This window comes from Triticum urartu, chromosome 3 (genome assembly GCF_003073215.2).
Source record: "Triticum urartu cultivar G1812 chromosome 3, Tu2.1, whole genome shotgun sequence".
Classification (NCBI taxonomy): Eukaryota; Viridiplantae; Streptophyta; class Magnoliopsida; order Poales; family Poaceae; genus Triticum; species Triticum urartu.
This window is the reverse complement of record NC_053024.1, coordinates 637,958,608-637,980,005: the sequence shown is the minus strand read 5'-3', so window position 1 is coordinate 637,980,005 and position 21,398 is coordinate 637,958,608. Positions and strand designations below refer to the sequence as shown.

Sequence of the window (21,398 nt, the reverse complement as noted above, 5' to 3'; positions counted from 1 at the left end):
ACCACAAATCAAATGGCTCATACAAGAAAATGAGTACATGTCGCTAGATGGAATAGAAAGCCGATGCTTAATCGCTAGGCTTTCTTTCTTATCTTGGATATATAGGTCCGTGACAAAATACATTGATCCGCATGAACTATCCTAGATTACACCATTGTTTTTCTCCTATTTGTGTCCATGGCAGCTCGTGTCTCTGATGCCACACCGAGCCATCACATTGACATGCATGCACCTCCTATCTCTTCCTCATAAATTTTTAATAGTCACTCACGCGTGAATCCCAAAAACACTCCTACCTCATAATTCCCGTTATTGTGTGTAAGATAGTGGCGTTTCAACTTTCATCTTTAATGTCACACTAGACCATCATGTTGGCATGCACTAGTCAACCCCCCCCCCCCTCTCTCTCTCTCTCTCTCTCTCTCTTAAACTTTCGATAAACCACAGACATATGGATCTTACAAGCAACCCTACCCCACAAACAGTCATTGCGTGTAAGATAGCGGCGTTTCATTAACCACTTGCGTGTGAATCCGAAAACATCCCTACACATAAATATAGTCGTTGTGTGTAAGATTATGGTGTTTCAACTTTCATCTTTGGCGTCACACTAGACGACCCTGTTGGTGTGCACTGCTCATCTCTCTCTCTCGTAAACGTTTGGCAACCACCGGCGCAGGGATCTCACAAACAAGCATTGCGTGCATTATCGTGTTAACTCTCAATGTCCGTAGCGGCTCGCATTTTTGTTGCCACACTACCCATCATGTGGACATAAGCCGATAATCTCTCCCTCATGAACTTCCAATACCAACATATGGATCATAGATAAAACACCATCCCGCGGAGCAATCATTATGTGTAAAGATAGCGGTGTTTCAACTTCTCGCGTGTCTGTAGCGTTCACATTTTCGGTGTCAGGCTAGACCAGCAAGCTAGCATGCGCCGATCACCTCTTTCCCATAAATTTGCAACAATCACTGACGTTTGGATCACAGTAACAACCTACCATCCATAAATATTCATTGCGTGCAAGAAATTGTGTTTTCAACCGTTGATATATACCATGCTGCAGTTCATGTTTTTAATGACGCAACTGGATAACCACATCGGCATATCCCAACCATCTTTCCGGCATAGACTTCCAATAACTATTGACGTGTGGATGTCGCAGACAACCCTACCCCGCGAACAGTCATTATGTATAAGACAACTGGTTGTCAACCGTATGCCCGTAGCAGTTCGCGCATCCGGCGCCACGCCGGACCACCATGTTCCGGCCGCCGGGACCCGGCTGCCCCGCCGTGAAGGGCAACAAGTAAAGTGGGTGCACGGCGCTAGTGCCCGTAGCGGAGCCAGGAGAGACTTCCTCCGGTCTATAAAACCTTTTCTCTCTCCGCTGTCCGGTCTCTCACCTCCATCTTGGCATTTCCGCGGCTCCGCCAATATAACCCTCCGCCCTCCCTTTTCTCTCTCCAACCACTCTGCCTCGCCTCGCCTCGCCCAGCCCTCCTGTCCTGTCCTGTCCTGTGTGCCCGTCGCGACAACCATCTGACTAAGCAGCGCCCCGCGCTCGCCCTCCGCGCAGCGGCCCATGGCGCCGGCGGTGGGGATCAAGCGGACCGCCGCGGCGCAGGCCGTCGCGGTGCAGGCGCCGCCGCCGCCGCCCGACGCGCGGCTGGTGCGCGAGGCCGTGCGGACCTCCACGATCGCCGAGGCCGTCGCGCCCGCGGCCCTGGAGGCGCCCGCGCCCGCGCTCGAGGGCTTCCTGTGCCTCGAGGAGGTGGAGGGGCGGCGGTGGAAGTACGTGGTGGATGCGGCCCCCGGGAAGGGCAAGGGCAAGGGCCGGGGCAGGGGCGGGTCCGCCGTCCCCCTCGGGGCCTCCGTCCGGGCCGTGCCGCTCCAGTCGCCGCTCCCGCCCGCCGAGGTGAGCTGTTTTGGTGGAATTGCGGCGTCCCGTCGTGTTTGCTGCTGTTGGTTGTGTTTTGGTGGTCTGGTGGATATGCGTTAGGTTTCCGGTTTGATTTGGGGGAATTGGCTGTGGATTTTCGGCGATTTGGTGTACGCGAGGCGTAGCCATCTGCGAATTGTAGATTATTTGTGCAGCTGCACAATGTAGATATGTTTTCTGTAATTCTTCGGAGTGTACTGACTCGATACTTTCGAGGCAGTTTTGTTTTATTTAGGTGAAACCGGGAGAGTAAATTGTGTCGTACTTCCAGGACTATGACTTTGTTCCTGTAGTACAAAGTAAAATTTAGTCCAAAGTAGTATTGTTTTCACCGTCAATTTTTAGTTGGGATTAAGGTAGTTTGTAGGAAATTTAATATTGCAGTGGACTACACATGCCAGATTAAGTTGCTTGCTGACTGAAAGTTCTTTTTAACCTGTGGAAGTTGTCTTCTTCACTTTATTCTCGTCCTTTTTAGAGAAAAAAACGGGATTAATGGAATTCATTTTGGAGTTAAGTTGTGCAGCAGTTGTTTTCAACTATTGAATAGAGGATTCTACACTATTATGTGAAGATTAAAGTGCTGCGTGGAGAGTTGAAATCACTCCACATTTATGTTCTATCTCTAATAAAGTACTCCCTTTGTAAACTAATATAAGAGCGTTTAGAATACTAAATAACACCATTACACACTATGGCTGCAGGAAATAATGGCGTTCGTAAGATCTTATGTTGTGCCTGAAGGGTTTCCAGACAGTGTTACTCCTTCATACGTCCCATACATGACCTGGAGAGCTCTCAAGGTACAGTTTAGAACTTGTGTTCAGTATTCACTGTCTTGATTCATATGTATCATGCAAAGATTTGTTCGCTGTTCAGCATTTTTTTGGTGGAGCAATGGGTGTGTTCACAACAAGAACCTTGCTGAGCTCCGTTGGAGTCTCTCAAAGCAAGGTTACACCAGGTGCCATTGCTATCAACTGGATCCTCAAGGTAAACAAATCATGTCTGTTCAAGAATCTATTTGTTCAGGTCATCATACCTTTCTGCTGATTCATTATAAGACAAATCAGAAATTTATTACTCCCTCCGATCCATATTAATTGACGCACACTTACTACAACTTTAGTAAGTATGCGTCAATTAATTTTGATCAGAGGGAGTAGAATAGTTTTTTGCGATAAACTTCATGAACCTGAAGTTTTATCCTTCTAGAGTTATTGGTCATCTGATAGCAATATCTTCTGTTGGCCGATATGCTCTTCTTTGCTTCTTGTCATCTGATAGCAATATCTTCTGTTTGGCTGATATGCTCTTCTTTGCTTCTTGTCATTAGAAATCAAACATGTATTATTTATTCTAATCATATAGTTGTGATTGTGGTCCTGCTCCAGGACGGTGCTGGACGTGTTGGAAAAATGCTTTTTGCGCGACAAGGAAAGAAGTTTGACAATGACCTAAAGCAGGTAAAACATTTTAAAGCATGTTTACATTTTTTTACCATCTAGTTATCTACCGTACTTTATTTCCAATTTCTTGGTCCCATGTGCACGACTAACTGAAACTGAAATTTTCTGTAGCTCCGCTTTTCTAGTGATCTCTTGCTGGAGATAGGTGCTGGGATAGAGTTAGCTACTGCAGCCTTCCCTCAGTTTTTCTTACCTATGGCTTGCGTTGCAAATGTTGTAAAGGTCTGTCCTCGCTAGTTGTTCAAAGTTGCAGTAATTGGATTTGAAGTACATATACTCGACACTGTTTTGAAAGTATTGATGAAGAACTTCTGTTTTTTCATGCAACATTTTTAGAATGTTGCTGCTGTTACGTCGACGTCAACTCGCACCCCAATCTATAAGGCATATGCAAGAGGAGAAAATATTGGAGATGTGACCGCTAAAGGCGAATCCGTCGGGAACATTGCAGATCTGGTAATTATTAACATGTTTCCTTGAACTTTTTGGGCAAGTGGCACATTAATCAGGCATGCAACTGAGTTGGCTGATTTACTCGCATAATTTGATGGTGTGACCTGAGCTTTTGGTTGTATGAGTACATGATATCATCTGCTCACTTAATTTAGCAGCAATTCTGACATTATTTTGTTGATGATTTCACATGAAGCTGGGCACTGGTTTGAGCATCTTTATCACAAAGCGGAACCCATCGTTGGTGACTTCATTTGCCCTGCTATCATGTGGATATCTCCTGAGTTCATATCATGAGGTTCACTTCAATACTTTATTTCTTGGGTCTTGTTGTTCCCTCTGCAAGTCATATGTTGATACTGAGTTTCTTACCAGGTGAGGTCTGTTGTGCTGAATACCCTAAACAGGGCAAGGTTTACTGTTGCAGTGGATTCCTTTATTAAGACAGGTAAATCACAGATTTCTGCTTTGATTGTTTTAGATATTATGCTTTGAATTGTTCCAGAAAAAGCAAACATACTTCTAGAATTGTTTATATGGACAAACCACTGATCTTTATCAGTTATATTAATGTGACTAGTAAAGCGGCACTTATATTTGTGGAAGGCTTACTAAAGCGAAGCCAAATACAGTATTAGGCATAGCAAAGTAACAATTCAAAAGGCTTTAGAAAAGATTTGACCGGTACCAAGATCCTTTTCATGAATCCATAACCATGGTGAAAACATGAACTTTTGGTGTGTGTCAGCACAATAGGTTGGACATATTCTCTTCTATCCTTGCACTCACAGTATTGAGCTCGAAACTGCCATATGGGACTTTTAGAGTCTCTGGAAGTTCTAATTGTGGTCTCTTTTAGATGCATCTTCTGTCTTAATTGCAATTTTATGTAGTACCTGATTCTCCAACCTTTCATGGTACAGGGTATGTTCCTTCGTTGAAGGAAGGAAACTCGCAGGAGACAATATTTATTCATCCTTGGCGGCATGAGCCAGTTTCAATAGGTTTGCACTATGGTTTCTTCTGACTCTGGTCCTTTCGTTGTACATGGAATGTTTTTTTTACAGTCTGATACTTTCTTTCAGGATCACGATTTGGAGAAGCATTTCAAGAACCTGTTTCATTTGTTGCCACAAGGCCTTTGTTTGAGGTACATCCTCCAGCTCCCTGGCCAGTGGCCACTACCAGTATATTTCCTGCATTACTTCTTTTGGTATGGCTAATACTTCCTATCTTAATTGTAGGATGAGCGATACATGGTAACATATAACCCAACGAAGGATAAAGTATACGCGTTACTCAAGGACCAAGCAAAGCCAGATGACATTCTCAAAGCTGCTTTCCATGTAAGCAGCTGTTTGCATTGCAATTATTTTGGCTTTTAGGTGTGTTTGTGGTCCCTAATTGTCCTACGTCCTGATAATGATACTGCTTTACAGGCCCATGTGTTGCTGCATTTCATCAATGTATCACATGAACGGAAGAGGATGAGCTCCAATCGATCAGATCACTATGGGAACCCGCACCCACGGAACATGGATTTCCTGGCACACATCGCAGAGTCTTGCAAAATTGTGTCGTCGTCTTACGGAACATTCAGGAAGAAAGCAAAAGAACAGGTAACGCTCCTTCTCTTTGTGATAAGTGTGCTATCTACTATCTAGCACTCCCAACTACTAGACATAATTGTGACAAGCCGGTTGATTGAAACCCTCGGTACATGACTAACCACATTCCTTTTCGTTGTATGTCAGGGTTGGATAATGTCGGAATCACTTCTTAACCCTGGGAAGGCTCGATTATGCGTCACGAGACCGCAGTGACTTCACTATTTCCGTTTACCATCGACGGGATGATACCATCTCTAGCTGTTACTCTAGCTTTTTCGACGGGATGATACCATCTCTAGCTGTTACTCTAGCTTTTTCGACGAAGATGGGACATGATGCTGATGAGTTGTTGGTAGCTGAACTAACATGTGTTGGAGCCCGGCCTAGGTGTGAACCAGTGAGTCTATCATCTCGTGCAACCCCTAACCGCTGTATCAACTACAGCTGCCGAAATCCGGGGACACCAAGAAGCTGTAACTCGTAAGTTCTTGCCCTCCTTGACTTGCATTTACACCAGAAATCTGTTGTTGCCCAATCATTTGATGCTTGAGACTTGTCAGGTCGTCGAAACAATAACGTGGGAGGAGATATGCTCGCGCCGAGCCATGAGAAGACCGAGGGCGACCTCCAACTGCTAACTGCATAGGAGTAGGTTCCCTAGAGGGACGTATATTTAAGCTTGCTGGTAGTAGCGTCGCTGTGATGGAGAGGACTTGCTAACTGTATGTAGCCTGTTCGTGAGTGGTGTTCGTCGGCTGCGGAGTCGTTTTCGGAATGTAGGAAGAGCTGTTTCCTTTTTTTGCTGTGCTTTGAGATGTGGTGTTCGTCATGCGCCTTTGTAGGTCCGCTTGTTGTAAGTTGCAGTTTTTCGGATGGAGAGTGTTTTCATGTCGATGCTTGTACATACTAGTACCTGCTTGTTGTTGTAATAATCGGAAGCGTTTTGCTGCTGAGTTAAATCTTGTGTGATGTGTGGTCTGCGACATGGCTGTGGCCGTCACTGACAGACTAGCTTGAAAGTGTTTTCCCCTCTCTCTGCCGCTGCAACAGCATATTCTGGTACTCTGCTGCATCTGGGTTAGTACGGCCGATGGGGCGAAACGAGCTGTTTCGTTCCGTTTATAGCTGGATCCTTTTCTTAAACAGCATTCGGACTTCGAAATCTCAGCCGACACAATATGCAAGGATGTCATGATGGGAACGGGCCAACCCGGACTTGGCCCCTGTGGCCCCGCCCCAAGGCCAATTTGAGAGGCGGGTCGATCCATATAAAAAATAGTCAACACTTTTTATATTCCATTGACTTGTGGATAAACAAGATGTTAAAATTAGGCATGATTTATAATGAAATCTGATTAGTGTAACAGCAACACGGACTACGTCGCAAAATCGGGTCCTACAGCAACACGGACGCGACGAAGATTGTAACTGGTGTGAGATATAAGACTATAGATGGGCCGGCCCGGCTGATCCAGCGGGCCACCTGATGCCGGCCCTGTTCCAGCCCGTTTGAGACCCACCCACATGACCCGTTGACCTCGAATTTTTAGGTCAGGTTAGCGACCCGACCCATTCCCATTCTGAGTAGGATACAATCGGGGTGTGGCATGAAACTGCACCTAACCTGTGAGCAACTCCAATAGCATAGCGCCTAACCCAACAACATCTCTAACATGGAACCCTAAACCGGACACCGCATTCGTCTGCGTACCAGGGATCAGTCCGTAAATATTGATGTGCGAGCCAGTCATCCAAAACTAGCCGCATACACACAACCTCATTTTTTTCCGGTTCGCTCAAAATAGCTGCATATCTAGCTTTAGTTTAGCTAAAAATTGTTGCAATATAGTAGTAGTTTTAATTTAAATATTATGATCGAACAAAGTAATTTACATATGTACTAGTTGTTCCTTTAACCGCCCACATATGGTCAATCAAATCTTTCTTCGGTTGCTCGATGCCAAATTTGTTTATACATTTGAAAAAAAATCATGAAACTGAAAATATAAGCGTAATCATTATGAATCGATCTAGGTCCATTGCACGCCAACTTCTTTCGGTAGATCGTCACCCCCCTCCTCCTCTGTCGACCCTATTGGTGTGGGAGTGAGTGGAGGTCCCGATCTACCGGATGGAACTGCAACTTTTCATGTTTTGAGGCTGCCCATCTCGGCTTCCCATCTCGACGATATTGCCAACGGCGACGTCAATGACTCGATGATGTATTTTCCTGTCGGTCGTTTTGGTGGGTGAGTTATAGTTTGTAGTGTGGCGGAGGCTTGTCTCTGCATTTTGGGTGTTTAGCCTTGTCCATGTGGCCGTGAGCCTAGTGAGAAATAATGAAGGTTTGATTGACGTCCTTTTGTGAAGAATGAAAACTCAGATATGCTCCATAAACAACAAGTAAACAACAACATTTCGCCAATTCCCGCAAAAAAAACATTTCGCCAAAAAAAAGCAGTAAACAACAACAACAACAAAGTGAGGAGCCGATGGATAATAATTGGAAAAGGGAACCTATGACCCGTTGACGTAAAACGGTAGACCTCCCCAGCACGTGACGGAGAAAACAGAACTCGTGGACGGCGGAGATTGACCGGAATGTATCCGCACCACACTCACCTCCGTTCCCGGATGCCTCCTCCCACTGTTTTTGTCGCCTCCGCTCCGGCCGCCCATCGCCAGCAGCACCACCCGCCCTCTCCCTCCCTGGGCCACCCACCAGCGCCTCCGGCATGGAGCTCCGCCTCTGCCTCCACCTCCACCCGCACGCGCGGCCCCCTTCCGCCCCGACGCCGCCTCCATGCCCCGCGGCCGTGCTGCTTCCCGCGTCCCGCCGCCTGCGGATTGGTGAGGATCGCTCGTGTTGCTCCAGGCCAATCGCCTCTAATCCGTTCGTTTTGGCCCGGCGCCCCTGGGGCTGCGAACTTGCTAGAGTTCCAGTCCGATTGTCTGTAACAGCTTATCCGCTGCTGCTGTACTGAGGCCTTCCTTTTTTTCGGGGTCAACTGTGGTCAGGTGGGAGCTGCGGGGTTGCTCCGCGGCGGAGCACGAGGCGTTCGCATTCAGCCATCTGCGCTGCTGAACCGGGCGGCGCGCAGGTACGGTGGATTTTGGATGACACGCGTATGTGGTGTGAGCTCTTCTGGCTGACTGACCGAGGGCTCTGTTTTGCCAGGGCGGGGAGGCTGTCAAGGAGAGGAGCGTCTCGGTGGTCCTCTTGTCCGGAGGGCAAGGGAAGAGAATGGGGGTATTTTCTCTTATCTCATCATGCTCCAAACTTAGCTTCCACGAGCGGCTGTTGTTCTCAAGTGTATTATGTCCTTGACAGTGTTCTGTGTATTGCTCCGGGTTATGTTCATTACATTAGTGTGACAATTCTGGTGGGAAATGCCATAGCTGTTCTTCTATTGCTGATATGCACTCTGATGGTGTATCTATACGACTTTTTCGTGCTACAAGTGAAGATAAATGTAGCGTACAAGAGATTTCTATCTTTCTTGAACATTAGGAGTAGTGTTAAACAAAATGAACAGGCATCAGTGTAATGCTTGATGGCATCAATTTTAGATCTGCTGTGGGGAATTGTGCTGCTTCGAAATAAGTTTAGTATTTCGCAGTGAACTAGCGAATCATTTCAGTGGATGATGAATGTACCTAAATTCCCCTCCACCTTTTGTAACAGGCCAATATGCCTAAGCAGTATCTACCATTACTGGGAGTACCAATTGCACTGCACAGGTTCATTTCCTTGGTGTAGAACCTATTAATTCCCTGATTTGGCAATTTCATGCAGACACGAAATACTTACATTTCTGTCCCACAGTTTAAAGACATTCTGTGGAATGAAGGAAGTGAAAGAAGTCGTGGTGGTGTGTGATCCATCCTACAAAAATTTATTTGAAGGTTCGTCTGGACTCATCCCATACTCATTGCTTTCACTATGTTTTTATAAATCTAGCATCTACGCCTTATTATAATTAAGTCCTGTGACCAAATTTAAAGAATGATACAGCACAGCCTCGGAGTAAGATGTTCATCAGTCAACTGTTTCCGCAGGTTCTGTTGAAAACTTGCAAATACCTATTAAATTTACAACCCCGGGAAAAGAGAGACAAGACTCTGTTTTTAATGGACTTCAGGTTAGTGGTAGCCCACCTATACTGCTTGTTATGTTGCTTTTGTACACCAATATTGTAGATATCTTCAACATTTGTATAATTTGTGAACAAAAAACTTTGTCCATAGGAAATTGATGGAGATTCAGAACTTGTTTGTGTCCATGATTCTGCAAGACCCTTGGTATCCTCTGAAGATGTAAAAAAGGTTACCTTCTATGATCCAGCATGAATTATCCATCATAGCGTGCCTTGTAAGATGTTCCTGGATTTGTTTCTTTCTTCTCCTATGAAGGGAACTTCTTGCACAGTCATCAACTAACAGAAAACTCTCCCCTTAGAAGTCGCAACTGATATTTTTGTGAATTATACTACATGCATGATAAAATATCTGGCTTCGAACTTCTTTATGCTGCCTTGAGAAAAATTGAAGAATTTCTTATTTAATCCTGGTGCTTTGGTATTTCATAGTAACTTTGTAAAGGGGGAAAGGTAACATTTGTAAAATCTTGCAGTTCGCTCAAGTAACAATATTGGTTTTGATTTTTCTGACTAGGTCTTAGAAGATGCTGCGGTGCATGGAGCAGCTGTTCTTGGTGTGCCTGTCAAAGCTACTATAAAGGAGGTTACTGTTTATACATCTAGATATTCATCAATAAAAGATGAGCTTGCAAAGATCCTCGGTCATTACCTAATAATAGCATACTGCATGATTGATGTTCCGATGGCATTCTTGCTGTGCAACTTTAATCCTCTCTCTTCAATTGTCTCCAGGCCAACAGCGATTCTTTCGTCGTAAAAACCCTCGATAGGAAAACCCTCTGGGAGATGCAAACTCCACAGGTAATCATAGTATTGCCTCTAATAAGAACATTTCATGATTTGTATTTCCCATGACTCCATGTTCATTTTTATGTGGGGGGATACAGTATGACTTAGAAATATATTCTGATTGTAGGTGATGAAGCCTAATTTGCTCAAAGATGGTTTCGAGCTTGTTAAGAGGTTAGCTGGATCACAGCAGATATAATCCACTGATATGCTAATTCCCATTTCATTTTCTTCTTGCTGATTAAACTTTGCACTCACAGGGATGGCCTTGAGGTCACTGATGATGTTTCCATCGTAGAATGCTTGAAACATCCTGTTTATATCACTGAGGGCTCTTATACAAACATCAAGGTATCATGTTAGCTATTTAAACTAGTACTCCCTCCGTTCCAAAATAGATGACCCAACTTTATACTAACTTTGTACTAAAGTTAGCACAAAGTTGAGTCATCTATTTTGGAACGGAGGGAGTATATTCTGAACTTTTAAGTTTGAATTAACTGAACCTCGACATGTGAACTTTGTGCAGGTGACTACTCCTGATGACATGCTCTTAGCTGAGCGTTTGATGAACGATAAATAGGGCCAATATTAACAATGTTTACTTGATTTGAGAGGCACCTGTATGAATTTGTCAGTACGACATTCCATTGCCTTTCCACAGTTTTGGCCTCTTGGGAACTAGAAAAATAAACATGTAGCTCATACACGAGATAGATAACCTGTATGTAACATTCTTTCCGTGGCAATGAATATATGGCAAGGTTTTCTGTTTGAGTTCATAGTTGACAGCAATGCAGCAAATGGACACACAAATGTGAAGAGTAGTTTGGTAATAAAAAGACACTATATGGCTTAAAAGTAGATCCAATTTGTTGAAGGCATCATCAAGCGATGGCGACATGTGAAAGTACAATTGCACTGTACAACAACAAGGTTACAATGGTGTGAGACAAACAAGCAGGCATGATGATGGCCCTGTATAAGACAGACCCTGTGTACGTTTTGCATTTCTTGCGCTAAGGAATTGGGCATAAGCTCCAATGGCATGCCATGAAATCATGAGCAATGAGACACCTTGGCACCTGTGGCGCAGCAGAAGATGATAACATTGTAAAGGGGCATCATCTTAATGGCTTCAGTCCCTGTGGAGACAGATATGTGGTTAAGATCTTCATTTGAGTAGCCAGCATGCTACTCAAAAATTGCAGAATTTGGGACTGAAATGTGGCTTCAGAGTTCAGCAAAGACTCAAACTTGGATGTGATGGGGAATATGACAATGCGGTTTCAGTAACACAAATTGACCCATGATTTAGCTAGCATAAATTTCCAAATAATCTTATTTAAAAAAAATGCTAGTATGAAATAGGAGATCATATCATGGCTGGTGATCTGGAAACTGAAGTCATAGTACACCTAAGCTTGGGTACACTGGGTGACATAACTAGTTATTGCTGGAACTCGACTATGGAGTGCAGATTTTTGGCATGCGATCTGTATTGTTCTTTTCTCAACGAACAGACATGTACAACCAGCTGGACACTGATTTGCAGGAATACCTTGGAGGCTCGCAGTTCATTTGCAGCCGCTCGGAGAGAATCATCTGATAGAATTAACCTTGACAGGGCACCAGTGCTTAGGCTGCATCATGTCAAGTAGTTCAACATATTGTATAGTAGATGGTTTCATAAAACCAAATGGATTGAACATGTTGTAAACTAGCACCCATTTTTGATAACAGATTGTTTTGTTACACTTGCCAAGAAGACTAGAAAGTCATGCATTACCCTAGAATTTTCGCTGCCTCTGATACAGAACCTTCAACAGCAAATAGAAGATCTAATAAAGCTTGCATTCCCTGCTCACCAACAGAAGAGAACATTGGAAACGGAAGCATTCAAATTGGTAACATTGAGCATGAGATAAAAACACACTTGGCATATTTAAGGTAAGAAGAGAAGCATACTGGAGAAAATTTTGGGTTATTTGGCCCAATTTGGCTGCCAACATCCTTTGATCGAATGGTAGACTTCAGTGGCAATATCTGAAGAAGTTCAACTGGAGGAGTGTAGTTATCAAGGTTTATCGGCCTCCTAACTGATAAGATGTGAACGACCAAGATGTTACATGACTACCATGGAAATTGAAAACGAATGATGTAAACATAACCCGACATTTTTGCTGCTGTAAATTATGAGTAAGTGCATGGTGATCAATTAAACAATTATTGAAACATTAGGTTGCTGCCTTGGGGTTATTTGCAACTAACATAATAAGTTCTGAGCTGTTTAGGTCACAAAGTTGTGGTATTGGGTATGCATGATACTCCCTCTGTAACTTAATACAAGACATTTTTTGACACTGTCATGGACTCTAAAAACGTCTTTTAGAAAGTTACAGACGGAGTATTATTTAAACATTTACTGAGCTAAAACATGCATAACTTGAAGCACATCAGATTTACCTTTAAGAGCAATCAGGGTCCGAAGCCGAGATAAAGCAGACGATCGATTCTTATGTTGTGACCTATCCTCCACAGCCTGTGGGGAAGCACAATGAGATAAACTATCATGCAAAGGAGTGGAGAAAGAGCTAGTTCTACCACATAAGATGGCTGACATGAAGGGAAAATATATATTAAGAATCAGACATTTGGTTGGTTTGAACTTTGAAGTTCAGTGTGATGGCCGTATGAATTCAGTGGGGAAAGCAACATTCCATACTGATCAAACACGAACAAGGCAAGCATTGCATAGAATGTTCATTTAAGAGGGTTAGTGCAAGATGTTGTTTGGGTTCAAAGACATCGATGAAGGTTGTCGCGCACTAACTGAAACAATGATAGATTGATCTTTGTTGGTACAGCAATAAAAAATTCTGTCCGCCATGATGGGTGCATATATTGTTGATTGATGTTGTGGACACACTAATAATCGCTATGTTAATTGACTTGAAGCATAAATCTCTCAATTAGGCAATGCGCTTCTAAAGCTCAACTGACAATGGTGTGGATATTCTGGGAAGTGCCAAGTACTCCATCTCCCAGAGGCTACAAGTTCACCGTTAGAACCAACATCCGTCAAGCACTCAAGCACTGGGCTGGACATCACGGCTAAATCAACCACTCTGTTTTGGGCACTCGCAGCCCAACTGGAGAATGGAAGCTGACCTGGGCGACGATGCCGGTGGGGTGGTGGCGGAGGCGCACGGCGGACTCGCGCTTGTTGCGGTGCTGGCCGCCGGGCCCGGAGGACTTGAAGGTGCCCATGTCGCACTGCGCCATGAGCTCGTCGTCGCTCATCCCCAGGTAGTTCTCGTACGCTCCCTTGTCATCCTCCCCCTCGCCGGCGTCACCGCCGCTGGGGCCGTGCGAGCTGGTGGACGCGGCGGAGGCGGAGAAGGAAAGCGCGGGGAAGCGGAGCTGGGGAGCGGCGGCGGCGGCGTGGCTGCGGAGCCGCGGGTGGAGGCGCGGGGCGGCGGTGGGGGAGTGGAGAGGGGAGCAGCAGCGGGCGGTTGCCCGGAGGAGGAGGGCCCGCGCGGCCATCGCGCCACCGGAGCGGCGGAGGAACGGAAGGAAGGAAGGGGTTGGATGCGGCGCGGCGGATTTTTGGTCGTCTACGGCCGGACGAGATTTTTTGATGGGTTTAGTTTTGGGCTCCGAAAGTGGCCGGTTTTCGCTACTTGGTGGGCTGGGCTTCGCCGTGCGGCCCGTTCTCGCCTGCGTCGCGTAGGCCCAGACCTGTGAGGAGGGAGGGACCCGTGTATCCTGCAAGTGATTCTCAGAAAAAAAAAGTGTATCCTGTAAGTCATTGCTGTTTTGCAACACAACTTTAGCAAGACAGACAGCAGGGAGAAAAATCACCCAACTATTCCAGTGTCAAACAAAACAAAAAAAACCACCCAACCACCAAAGTAGTACCCCATATTTGGAAGGATGTTTGGTCAATACTACTACGAATGATGGAATTGTAGTATTAACCAAACATCCTGACAAATATGTGTTCCATCAACAGAGCAAGACAGCTTCAAGCAAGCAACCCAGGATCAGTGCAAATGCCAACACGAATGACGGCAACAGAGTCACGAACTACAAAGGATCCACGAATAATGAAGCAATGGTCAGCTGGCAGTCGACAGAGTTTACATGCTAGAAAGAAAGGCTGGTTGATGTCAACACACGAAAATCTCATAGTTTTTTAAAACACGATGAAGCACGCTTACAGACTAGGAAGGAAACTAAGCCATGAATAAATGATATCTAGAGGCTGGGCGAAGATTGCTTGGTTTTCCTCGCAGCAAGCGCGGCGCAGCTTTTCCTTCTCCGGCGCCGCGCGCTCATGTCTTGACCCTCTTGTTGCTGTTGGAGCCGCCGTTGGTGCACTCCGGGCACCGGTAGTGCTTGATGTGCTCCGCCCGGGCGGGCGTGATCTTGACGCACTTGCCGTGGTACCACTTCTCGCAGTTGTCGCAGCAGATCCAGAACTCGTCCTTGCCGTCATTGGTGCCGCAGGTCCCGCACAGGGTGTTGTCGTGCTCCTCCTCCTCGTCATCGCCCTCGTCCTCGCCGCTCTCCTCCTCGTCCTTGGGGACTGGCACCTTGGCCTTTGCGCGGGGCTCGGCTCTCGAGAGCTGCACCCAGCAAGCATAGGCAAGAGTGGATCAGCGGCGATTCCACAACACCATCATCCATGGCAGCAAAAAAAAAAAAAACAGGGGCTGTTGCACTTACCACTTTCATACTGGGCTTGTTGCTCTTGCTACTGCTGTTGGGAGTCTTTTCCTTTGACTGCTTCTTGGCAATTCCTGTCACTACCTCGTATATAGTGGGCAAGTTGTTTATCATGTTGAACAGTCGCCTCCTGCACAGGAAAATAATGAAGTAGCATCAAAATGTAAAACTGTATTTCCAGCACACCCAACCAAATTTCCATCCATGGCACATGTTCTTTTATCACACTGTAAATCTGTCTATTCTTTTCTCAGTCTAGTGGGTTTGTATTTCCAGCACAGCCAACCAAGTTTTCATGCACGCCCAATGTTCATGTAAGCCGAATGTTCATGTAAACATGGCTATTCCTCCCCGCAAGCTTCAAGCCATTTTGAACAACTACGCAGGAAACCCCTCTCCTGTTTTTCTTAATGGTTGTGAGGTTGTTTTTACTCTGGCTACAACTATCAATACTATTATCCCCACATTAGTCAAGACACTGTTTCTTACTTGGAAAGAAGTGGATACAGGCTGGCATCCTAGGTTCTTATGGAACACCCAGGAGAAACAAAGTACAAGAGAACAGCAAGATGTGCAGAACAGAAAAATAGCAAAAGTCCTTTGTAAAAGAAGACCAGAGAACACTAGTATGATTTGATTCATCCCGATACCCCATTCTTAAGCCCTGGGCATTCTATCAAATCATCTGCACTGAGAACTACAGAACACTAGTATGATATGACGACTCTAATGTCCAGAAGGAGGTCTTCATGCTTCTAATATTGAGTCGGTAAATTTTTACAGTATATCAGAAACAACTCGGTGCAAAAGGAGAAAGGATACAGAAACAGGAGAGGGAAAAAACAAAAGTGTTTACTGATAGTGAAGCTATAACTTTTAAGGAGGTGGACATAGCTCTATATCTCTACTGCAATGTCTTTCAGACCAAAAAAGAAATCCATGGTGGACATAGCTCTATATCTCAACTACAATGTCTTTTAAGCATGAGTTGTTCAAACAGACAAACAGCCAATGGCATTTAACACCTTAAACAAAGAAACTCTGCAAAAATGGACTCAGCCTAACACAGCAAACAACAAAACATTCTGTTTCACAGCCAAGATTCATTCTACTGATCAGTAGACTGTACATGGAATAGAGCAAACAGTTTGTGTGTGACTGTGAGAGTGGCTAGAGGTGTGCACGTGCTTACGCCAAGAGAACAGAAACATCTTAAGACTTCAATGTCATTGCTTTCTTGATGAAAGATCGCCACAAAATTGCAAACGACTTATTGTAGTTCTTACTTCAACTGTAGAAATCATGGTTGCAATCACATTGTCTAAAACAAGATAACTAGTGGTTCATATGGTGAACTATGTTTATTTTGTAGGATACAAACCCTCTTCAACCATTGTGCACATTTTCTAAAGTGCCTGGCAACATTTTCCAATATCTGTGAAATGTGAGGAGCAGTGGATATACACCATGCTGTGCCAACAAGTACATTACGCTGCTACAAAACAAACATAACTAACTGCAGTAAGGCAGCGCCTACTCCAAATAGTAAAAGATCCATTTTCTCAAGTAAAACCATCTTTTGAACCACACAAACATGAATAATGAATCAACTGTCAAAAAACATATTTAAGTCTAGTATGATATAGCAAGGAAAGATGAGAATTAATGGAGTAACCATGAAGCATCACATAAAGCCTATATTCCAAGTAGCAATTCAAAAGTATTTGCAGCAGGTAATAGTATGTGAATCAACATCATCATCGTTTCTCTCTATGCAGCACAACTGACATCCACAAAAGGTAGACACTTGATGCACTAATAAAGTAATACGCAATGCCCTAAACTTCAAACGTGTCATATTTGTGACAGTAAAGTAGACAGGACAATGATGTGCAAAACTGCAAATCATGTCATGCCGCAGCTCTCACCAATACATGCATTTAGCATTTCAGATACAGAATGACTCATATTATACATGAAAAGACAGAACAAGATACTGGAAGGTAAACTACATTATGTAATCTCTATGAATCATGATGGTAAAATAACCTATTAAAATCATGCTAAAACATGGTTCTAGTGTCCAATCACCACTGACAAAAAGATGTGAAATTAAAACTGCCAACAGAAACCCTGAGAACATAATCAAGTAAAACACATTTCCAGAATCCCCGACCCTTCCTGTTCATGTCACAACTCACAACAGGACCTGGAAATTCATAACTTTCAAGCTAAAATATAAATTTCAAATATGACAAAGCTATAAAGTTTATAAACATATGCTATAACCAATTTAGGTTTTGATATTTCTCACTAGTTTAACTTGCCAGTGTAATATCATTTTTTTACATGGTCCACAGTAAGAAATATGCACAGAACACATTCCATTTGACAATCCCGACAATAAACGATTGTGTGTGAGCAACAGTTAACAGCCATTAACAGGAATCCTAAGTTCCTAACACATGAACCATACCAATTTAGTGTTCACAATGAAATGAAATCAAGATGAAAAAAAGGAGTGCACATGAGAGGGGAAAAGAACCCCGCATAGTTCAACAATAGAATAATTACCTATTTTCTTTGTCGAAGCCAAAGCGGGCTCCAAAGTAGAATGCAACGGACAGCAACCAGGAATCACTGTGAACTGCAACTAGCGCCAACCAATCCTTCTCATTCATTCCATCCCTAGCGAAGTTGATTCCTAATGCTGGTTCAGGGATCTCTGGGGGCACTTCCTCAGCTGGCAAGGTCACTTCCCATGTCTCATTGGGATATCCATAAAGGCACAAGTTCTCCTTTTCTGTTCAATAACATGGGATTAGCAGCAGTAGCAATAATACCCTGTACAGCATCAGTCTGAGTAATCATGCCCAGAACTACAGTGCTCACTAGAGTGGAATTGTCATGCATATAGCGATGTGGACCAAATCGTAATATAATGTTCAATGATGATAAGCAACGAAAACTTCACAGTAATTAGGAGTACATGAATAGGGTAAGCAATCACTTATTACAACCAGATGCACTGATATCGATGCCCTGTGCTATCAATGCAACGAAAGAACACTGCTAAAGTCAGTTTCACTACTACTCAGCCCCGTCGTCATGTCACTAATGCCCACGACTCCACTAAATTGGCTAAGGCAACAGCGATGAACCTAACAAACAAACGCATACGCAGAGCTGCAAAGACACCAAAAACACACCGGAAGTCAACTAGTCAGCAGCAACTTGCCTAATATATTATGCATTTTCAGTAAAATTGACCGGTGAAGCTACCAATCTCAGTCTGATGGCAACAACCGAGTGCTACAATTCCACAGGAAAGGAAGACCTAGCCCTGATTCCCCAGTTCCAATCAACCCCCGGAATACTTTTCTCTGTAGAAGAACTACGACCCAGAGTCCCAATCTTTGAACAAAACCTAGCACCAGGAACCCAGCACAGCATTGATGGAAGGCACCCGAAAAACACCGATAATTCCAACTCGAAGCAGCACGTGAGGGAGGAAACGGAACCGAAAATTCTCCAATTTCAGCTTCCAATCTAACACTAAAGCAACCGAACTCAAACAGCCGAACACGAAAAGGCCCCCTCATTCGAGAATCCCCGGCGCGGGCGAGAAACCCGAGGAGATCGGAGGCGCTCACCAGGGTCGCAGAGCTTGAAGAACTTGTCCACATCTGCAACGACAGCAAGGGGAAACAAACAGCTCAGCGACGCGAATCCAGGGGAAAAGAAGCGAGAACCGGGAGGGCCGATTCGGGAGGGGGGCGGGGGCGGGCGAGCGCGCGCACCTTCGGTGAGGGCCTTGATCATGCCGGCGCGGCGGCCGCGGAGGTCGCGGAAGACCTCCTCCGCCGTGCGCGCGACGTACGCCCCTCCTGCGCCGGCGCCGTCCATGGGGGCGTGGGCAATGGCGTCCGGGACTCCCGGCGGGCGGGCGAGCGCGGCGGCGGGGCGCGGCGACGGGGAGGAGGCGGTGGTGGGAGCGCAGGGGGGGGAGAGAAAGAGGAGGGGCAGGCAGCCTGGAAGGTGGAGGTGGAGATGGAGGAGGAGTGGGTTTTATTTCCGGGGAATCCCGTGGGTGCTTCCGCGAGTATTTGCGCCCCGGCTTTGGCCGATCCGTCCCGATCGTGCGTTCGGCCCTAGGGCAAAATCTCGGCCGTCCGTTGCGCGGGAGCATGGTTTTCCAAGAGGTGAGTGCTACAAAACGTGACTCCAAATTTGGCCATCGATTGCGAACCATTGGATCTCCATCCCTAGATCAAGTCTCTGGATTTATCTTCTTTTCTTTAACCTAAATCTAGATGTTGCGCTCGGTTCTTCCTTCCGGTTCGGCAAGGGTTTATGACGTTGTTGATTCTTTCCATTCCTTTCCATCTTTTGCCGAGCCTGATCTCGCCAGCGAGGTTTCGTATCCCATCTTCCTTGTCATCGTTGCTTCTGCAACGATGGAGGCTCTGGTTAACCGTTGTGCTAACAGTTTCGCTGTAAACCCTAATCTTACCATCAAGGTGGGTGTGGCTGACTTCTTCCTCGCCTCACATTCCGCGAAACCCTAAGAAGGAGGAAGGGATTGAAAAGAGCTCGATATTAAGTAGTTCACGTGTTTATCTTGACATAATTCTATCAACATGTCATACGCCGGTTTATAATGGCATGACGGGCATAAATCACACAAACAAATGTCTCATTCTTCCACCATCTAGTTAAAACATTGTAAATTCTAATCTAATTATATTAGACTTACGTCACTCGACTCTCTGACGTCCACGCTTACCCTTCGGATCTGTTTACAGCTCTTATCCTTACCCCCCCTCCCCCCCCATTTCACAATGCGACGGCAATAATGGTCGTGTCCTCTTCGATGGCGTTGCTACCGCGCTCCTCCTTCGGTTCTAAGTTAGGTTGTGGCCACGTGAATATTTGTATGTTTCTGATGTGGAATTATGTCCTTTCATTTGTCTTGTCACTTTTTTTTGGTGATGAGTTTTTGTAACTTTGCATAAGTTCTTATTAGGTCTATGACATTGTCTTTTTTTTGCGGGAAGGTCCATGACATTGCTACCATAGCATGACTAAAAAAGTATGGTCAATGTCGCAAAAAATACTACTTCCTCCAATCCGATCGGAGGAAGTATCATTTGTTAAAACTCGATCCAAGAGAACGCATGCGAAAATTGAAGAAGACAACAGCATAGTAGCATAGTTTATTCTTTGCAAAAGAAAAATATTGTATATTCTCTTCGTCCCAAAATTCTTGTCTTAGATCCGTCTAGATACGGATGTATCTAATATTAAAACATGACTTGATACATCTGTATTTAGACAAATCTAAGACAAGAATTTTGGGACGAAGGGAGTATTTTGTATGTGACTAGTTTTTTTTCAACAAGGTATTCGACTAGTTAATCTGTTGTAAGAACACCACACTGCAGATGACTGAGGTTCTAATTGCATAGCCGCGGCACATGCCCCGGCCTCGACAAATTCGTGATCACTGGTGGGGAGCAACAAAGGAACCTACCAACCAAAGGACGCTTTGAGGTGCGCGCGAGCGACCAAACCAACCACAGCCCGAAGCAGGTAAGGTAGGATCGGCCATGGCAGACTGGCAGCCTCTCCTACTTCTTCCAAAACCCCAAGAAGTAGCAAGATATCACGCTGTCCTCCCCATGTACAAAGATGGCAGTTCATGATGTCCCTGAATTTCCTCCTCTTCTTATAGGATATCAGAGATTCAGAGAACTGCGTATTCATAGCATGCGAGAAGAGCTGCATTCGCTTGGCCATGGAGCACGATGGAAGGAGCCGATGGGACAGTTCGGTTGGGCGCTGGCTGGCCTACCTCCGCCTCAGGGAAAGTTCGGGTTCACTGGCGCCGTCGCGCTCGCTCCTGTCCCGCTGTTCGCGGGGCATCGGCAGGGAGAATCGCAAGGACGCCGCGCTTTTCTGTTTCCGGAAACGAGCACGCACGCTCTGGAGCAGTGGTGGAGCAGTGTGTTGCTTGGTCGAAGAAACCGTCCACGTTCTCAAGTACAGTACAAAATGGTACTACTACCACCACCAAGGACGTGGGGCACATGGCACGTATGATTCTCGCCGCAGGTCGAGCGGAAGCAACACGTCGGAGCAAAATTTCTTTTCGGCGGAAGCATGACGGTGAACAGAGCGGAGAGGCAGAGATGTTCTTGCAGCGTTTGTATATCAGTCTGTCAAATACGAGTGA

At 45.2% G+C, this 21,398-nt stretch overlaps 4 protein-coding genes across 5 annotated transcripts; 2 read left to right on the top strand and 2 right to left on the bottom strand.

Moving 5' to 3' along the window:
- Positions 1-1,410: 1,410 nt before the first annotated feature.
- Positions 1,411-6,442, top strand: LOC125545568 (protein root UVB sensitive 6-like). Of its 2 annotated transcripts, none has more exons than XM_048709564.1 (14): positions 1,411-1,927; positions 2,656-2,754; positions 2,831-2,944; positions 3,346-3,417; positions 3,532-3,642; positions 3,757-3,876; positions 4,070-4,171; positions 4,249-4,321; positions 4,797-4,877; positions 4,959-5,023; positions 5,118-5,219; positions 5,313-5,492; positions 5,628-5,963; positions 6,071-6,442. In XM_048709564.1, exons 1-13 carry the CDS (start codon positions 1,595-1,597, stop codon positions 5,694-5,696), a joined length of 1,521 nt encoding a protein of 506 aa, XP_048565521.1. In that variant the 5' UTR covers positions 1,411-1,594; the 3' UTR covers positions 5,697-5,963; positions 6,071-6,442. The 2 variants fall into 2 exon arrangements, with proteins under 2 accessions (XP_048565521.1, XP_048565520.1); XM_048709563.1 differs by having other exon boundaries at positions 6,044-6,442.
- A 1,643-nt stretch (positions 6,443-8,085) lies between these two features.
- Positions 8,086-11,209, top strand: LOC125545565 (2-C-methyl-D-erythritol 4-phosphate cytidylyltransferase, chloroplastic). The gene is made up of 12 exons (XM_048709560.1): positions 8,086-8,333; positions 8,502-8,584; positions 8,662-8,733; positions 9,169-9,224; positions 9,310-9,389; positions 9,543-9,625; positions 9,732-9,809; positions 10,158-10,226; positions 10,376-10,444; positions 10,560-10,606; positions 10,693-10,783; positions 10,962-11,209. The coding sequence occupies exons 1-12, from the start codon at positions 8,219-8,221 to the stop codon at positions 11,013-11,015; spliced, it is 897 nt and encodes a 298-aa protein (XP_048565517.1). The 5' UTR covers positions 8,086-8,218; the 3' UTR covers positions 11,016-11,209.
- A 41-nt stretch (positions 11,210-11,250) lies between these two features.
- LOC125545567 lies at positions 11,251-14,061 on the bottom strand. Its single transcript, XM_048709562.1, has 6 exons — positions 13,604-14,061; positions 12,899-12,974; positions 12,401-12,531; positions 12,222-12,292; positions 11,994-12,075; positions 11,251-11,577 (listed from the first exon to the last, which is right to left on the bottom strand). The coding sequence occupies exons 1-6, from the start codon at positions 13,976-13,978 to the stop codon at positions 11,557-11,559; spliced, it is 756 nt and encodes a 251-aa protein (XP_048565519.1). The 5' UTR covers positions 13,979-14,061; the 3' UTR covers positions 11,251-11,556.
- A 397-nt stretch (positions 14,062-14,458) lies between these two features.
- Positions 14,459-19,212, bottom strand: LOC125545566 (PHD finger protein ALFIN-LIKE 6-like). Its single transcript, XM_048709561.1, has 5 exons — positions 18,964-19,212; positions 18,817-18,849; positions 17,738-17,966; positions 15,164-15,293; positions 14,459-15,063 (listed from the first exon to the last, which is right to left on the bottom strand). The coding sequence occupies exons 1-5, from the start codon at positions 19,067-19,069 to the stop codon at positions 14,770-14,772; spliced, it is 792 nt and encodes a 263-aa protein (XP_048565518.1). The 5' UTR covers positions 19,070-19,212; the 3' UTR covers positions 14,459-14,769.
- Positions 19,213-21,398: the final 2,186 nt, after the last annotated feature.

Bases quoted from the DNA above. Each gene is read 5' to 3' on its own strand.
- LOC125545567 (XM_048709562.1), bottom strand. From the start codon at position 13,978: ATGGCCGCGCGGGCCCTCCTCCTCCGGGCAACCGCCCGCTGCTGCTCC. The intron at 12,293-12,400 runs GTATGCTTCTCT...GTTGGTGAGCAG, and splicing joins ATAACCCAAAATTTTCTCCA to GGAATGCAAGCTTTATTAGA. The intron at 11,578-11,993 runs GTATTCCTGCAA...CTGTCTCCACAG, and splicing joins ATGAACTGCGAGCCTCCAAG to GGACTGAAGCCATTAAGATG.
- LOC125545566 (XM_048709561.1), bottom strand. From the start codon at position 19,069: ATGGACGGCGCCGGCGCAGGAGGGGCGTACGTCGCGCGCACGGCGGAG. The intron at 18,850-18,963 runs GTGCGCGCGCTC...CTGTCGTTGCAG, and splicing joins GATCAAGGCCCTCACCGAAG to ATGTGGACAAGTTCTTCAAG. The intron at 17,967-18,816 runs GTGAGCGCCTCC...GTTATTGAACAG, and splicing joins CTTCAAGCTCTGCGACCCTG to AAAAGGAGAACTTGTGCCTT.
- LOC125545568 (XM_048709564.1), top strand. From the start codon at position 1,595: ATGGCGCCGGCGGTGGGGATCAAGCGGACCGCCGCGGCGCAGGCCGTC. The intron at 2,755-2,830 runs GTACAGTTTAGA...TTCGCTGTTCAG, and splicing joins TGACCTGGAGAGCTCTCAAG to CATTTTTTTGGTGGAGCAAT. The intron at 3,418-3,531 runs GTAAAACATTTT...AATTTTCTGTAG, and splicing joins TTGACAATGACCTAAAGCAG to CTCCGCTTTTCTAGTGATCT.
- LOC125545565 (XM_048709560.1), top strand. From the start codon at position 8,219: ATGGAGCTCCGCCTCTGCCTCCACCTCCACCCGCACGCGCGGCCCCCT. The intron at 9,225-9,309 runs GTTCATTTCCTT...TCTGTCCCACAG, and splicing joins GTACCAATTGCACTGCACAG to TTTAAAGACATTCTGTGGAA. The intron at 10,784-10,961 runs GTATCATGTTAG...AACTTTGTGCAG, and splicing joins GCTCTTATACAAACATCAAG to GTGACTACTCCTGATGACAT.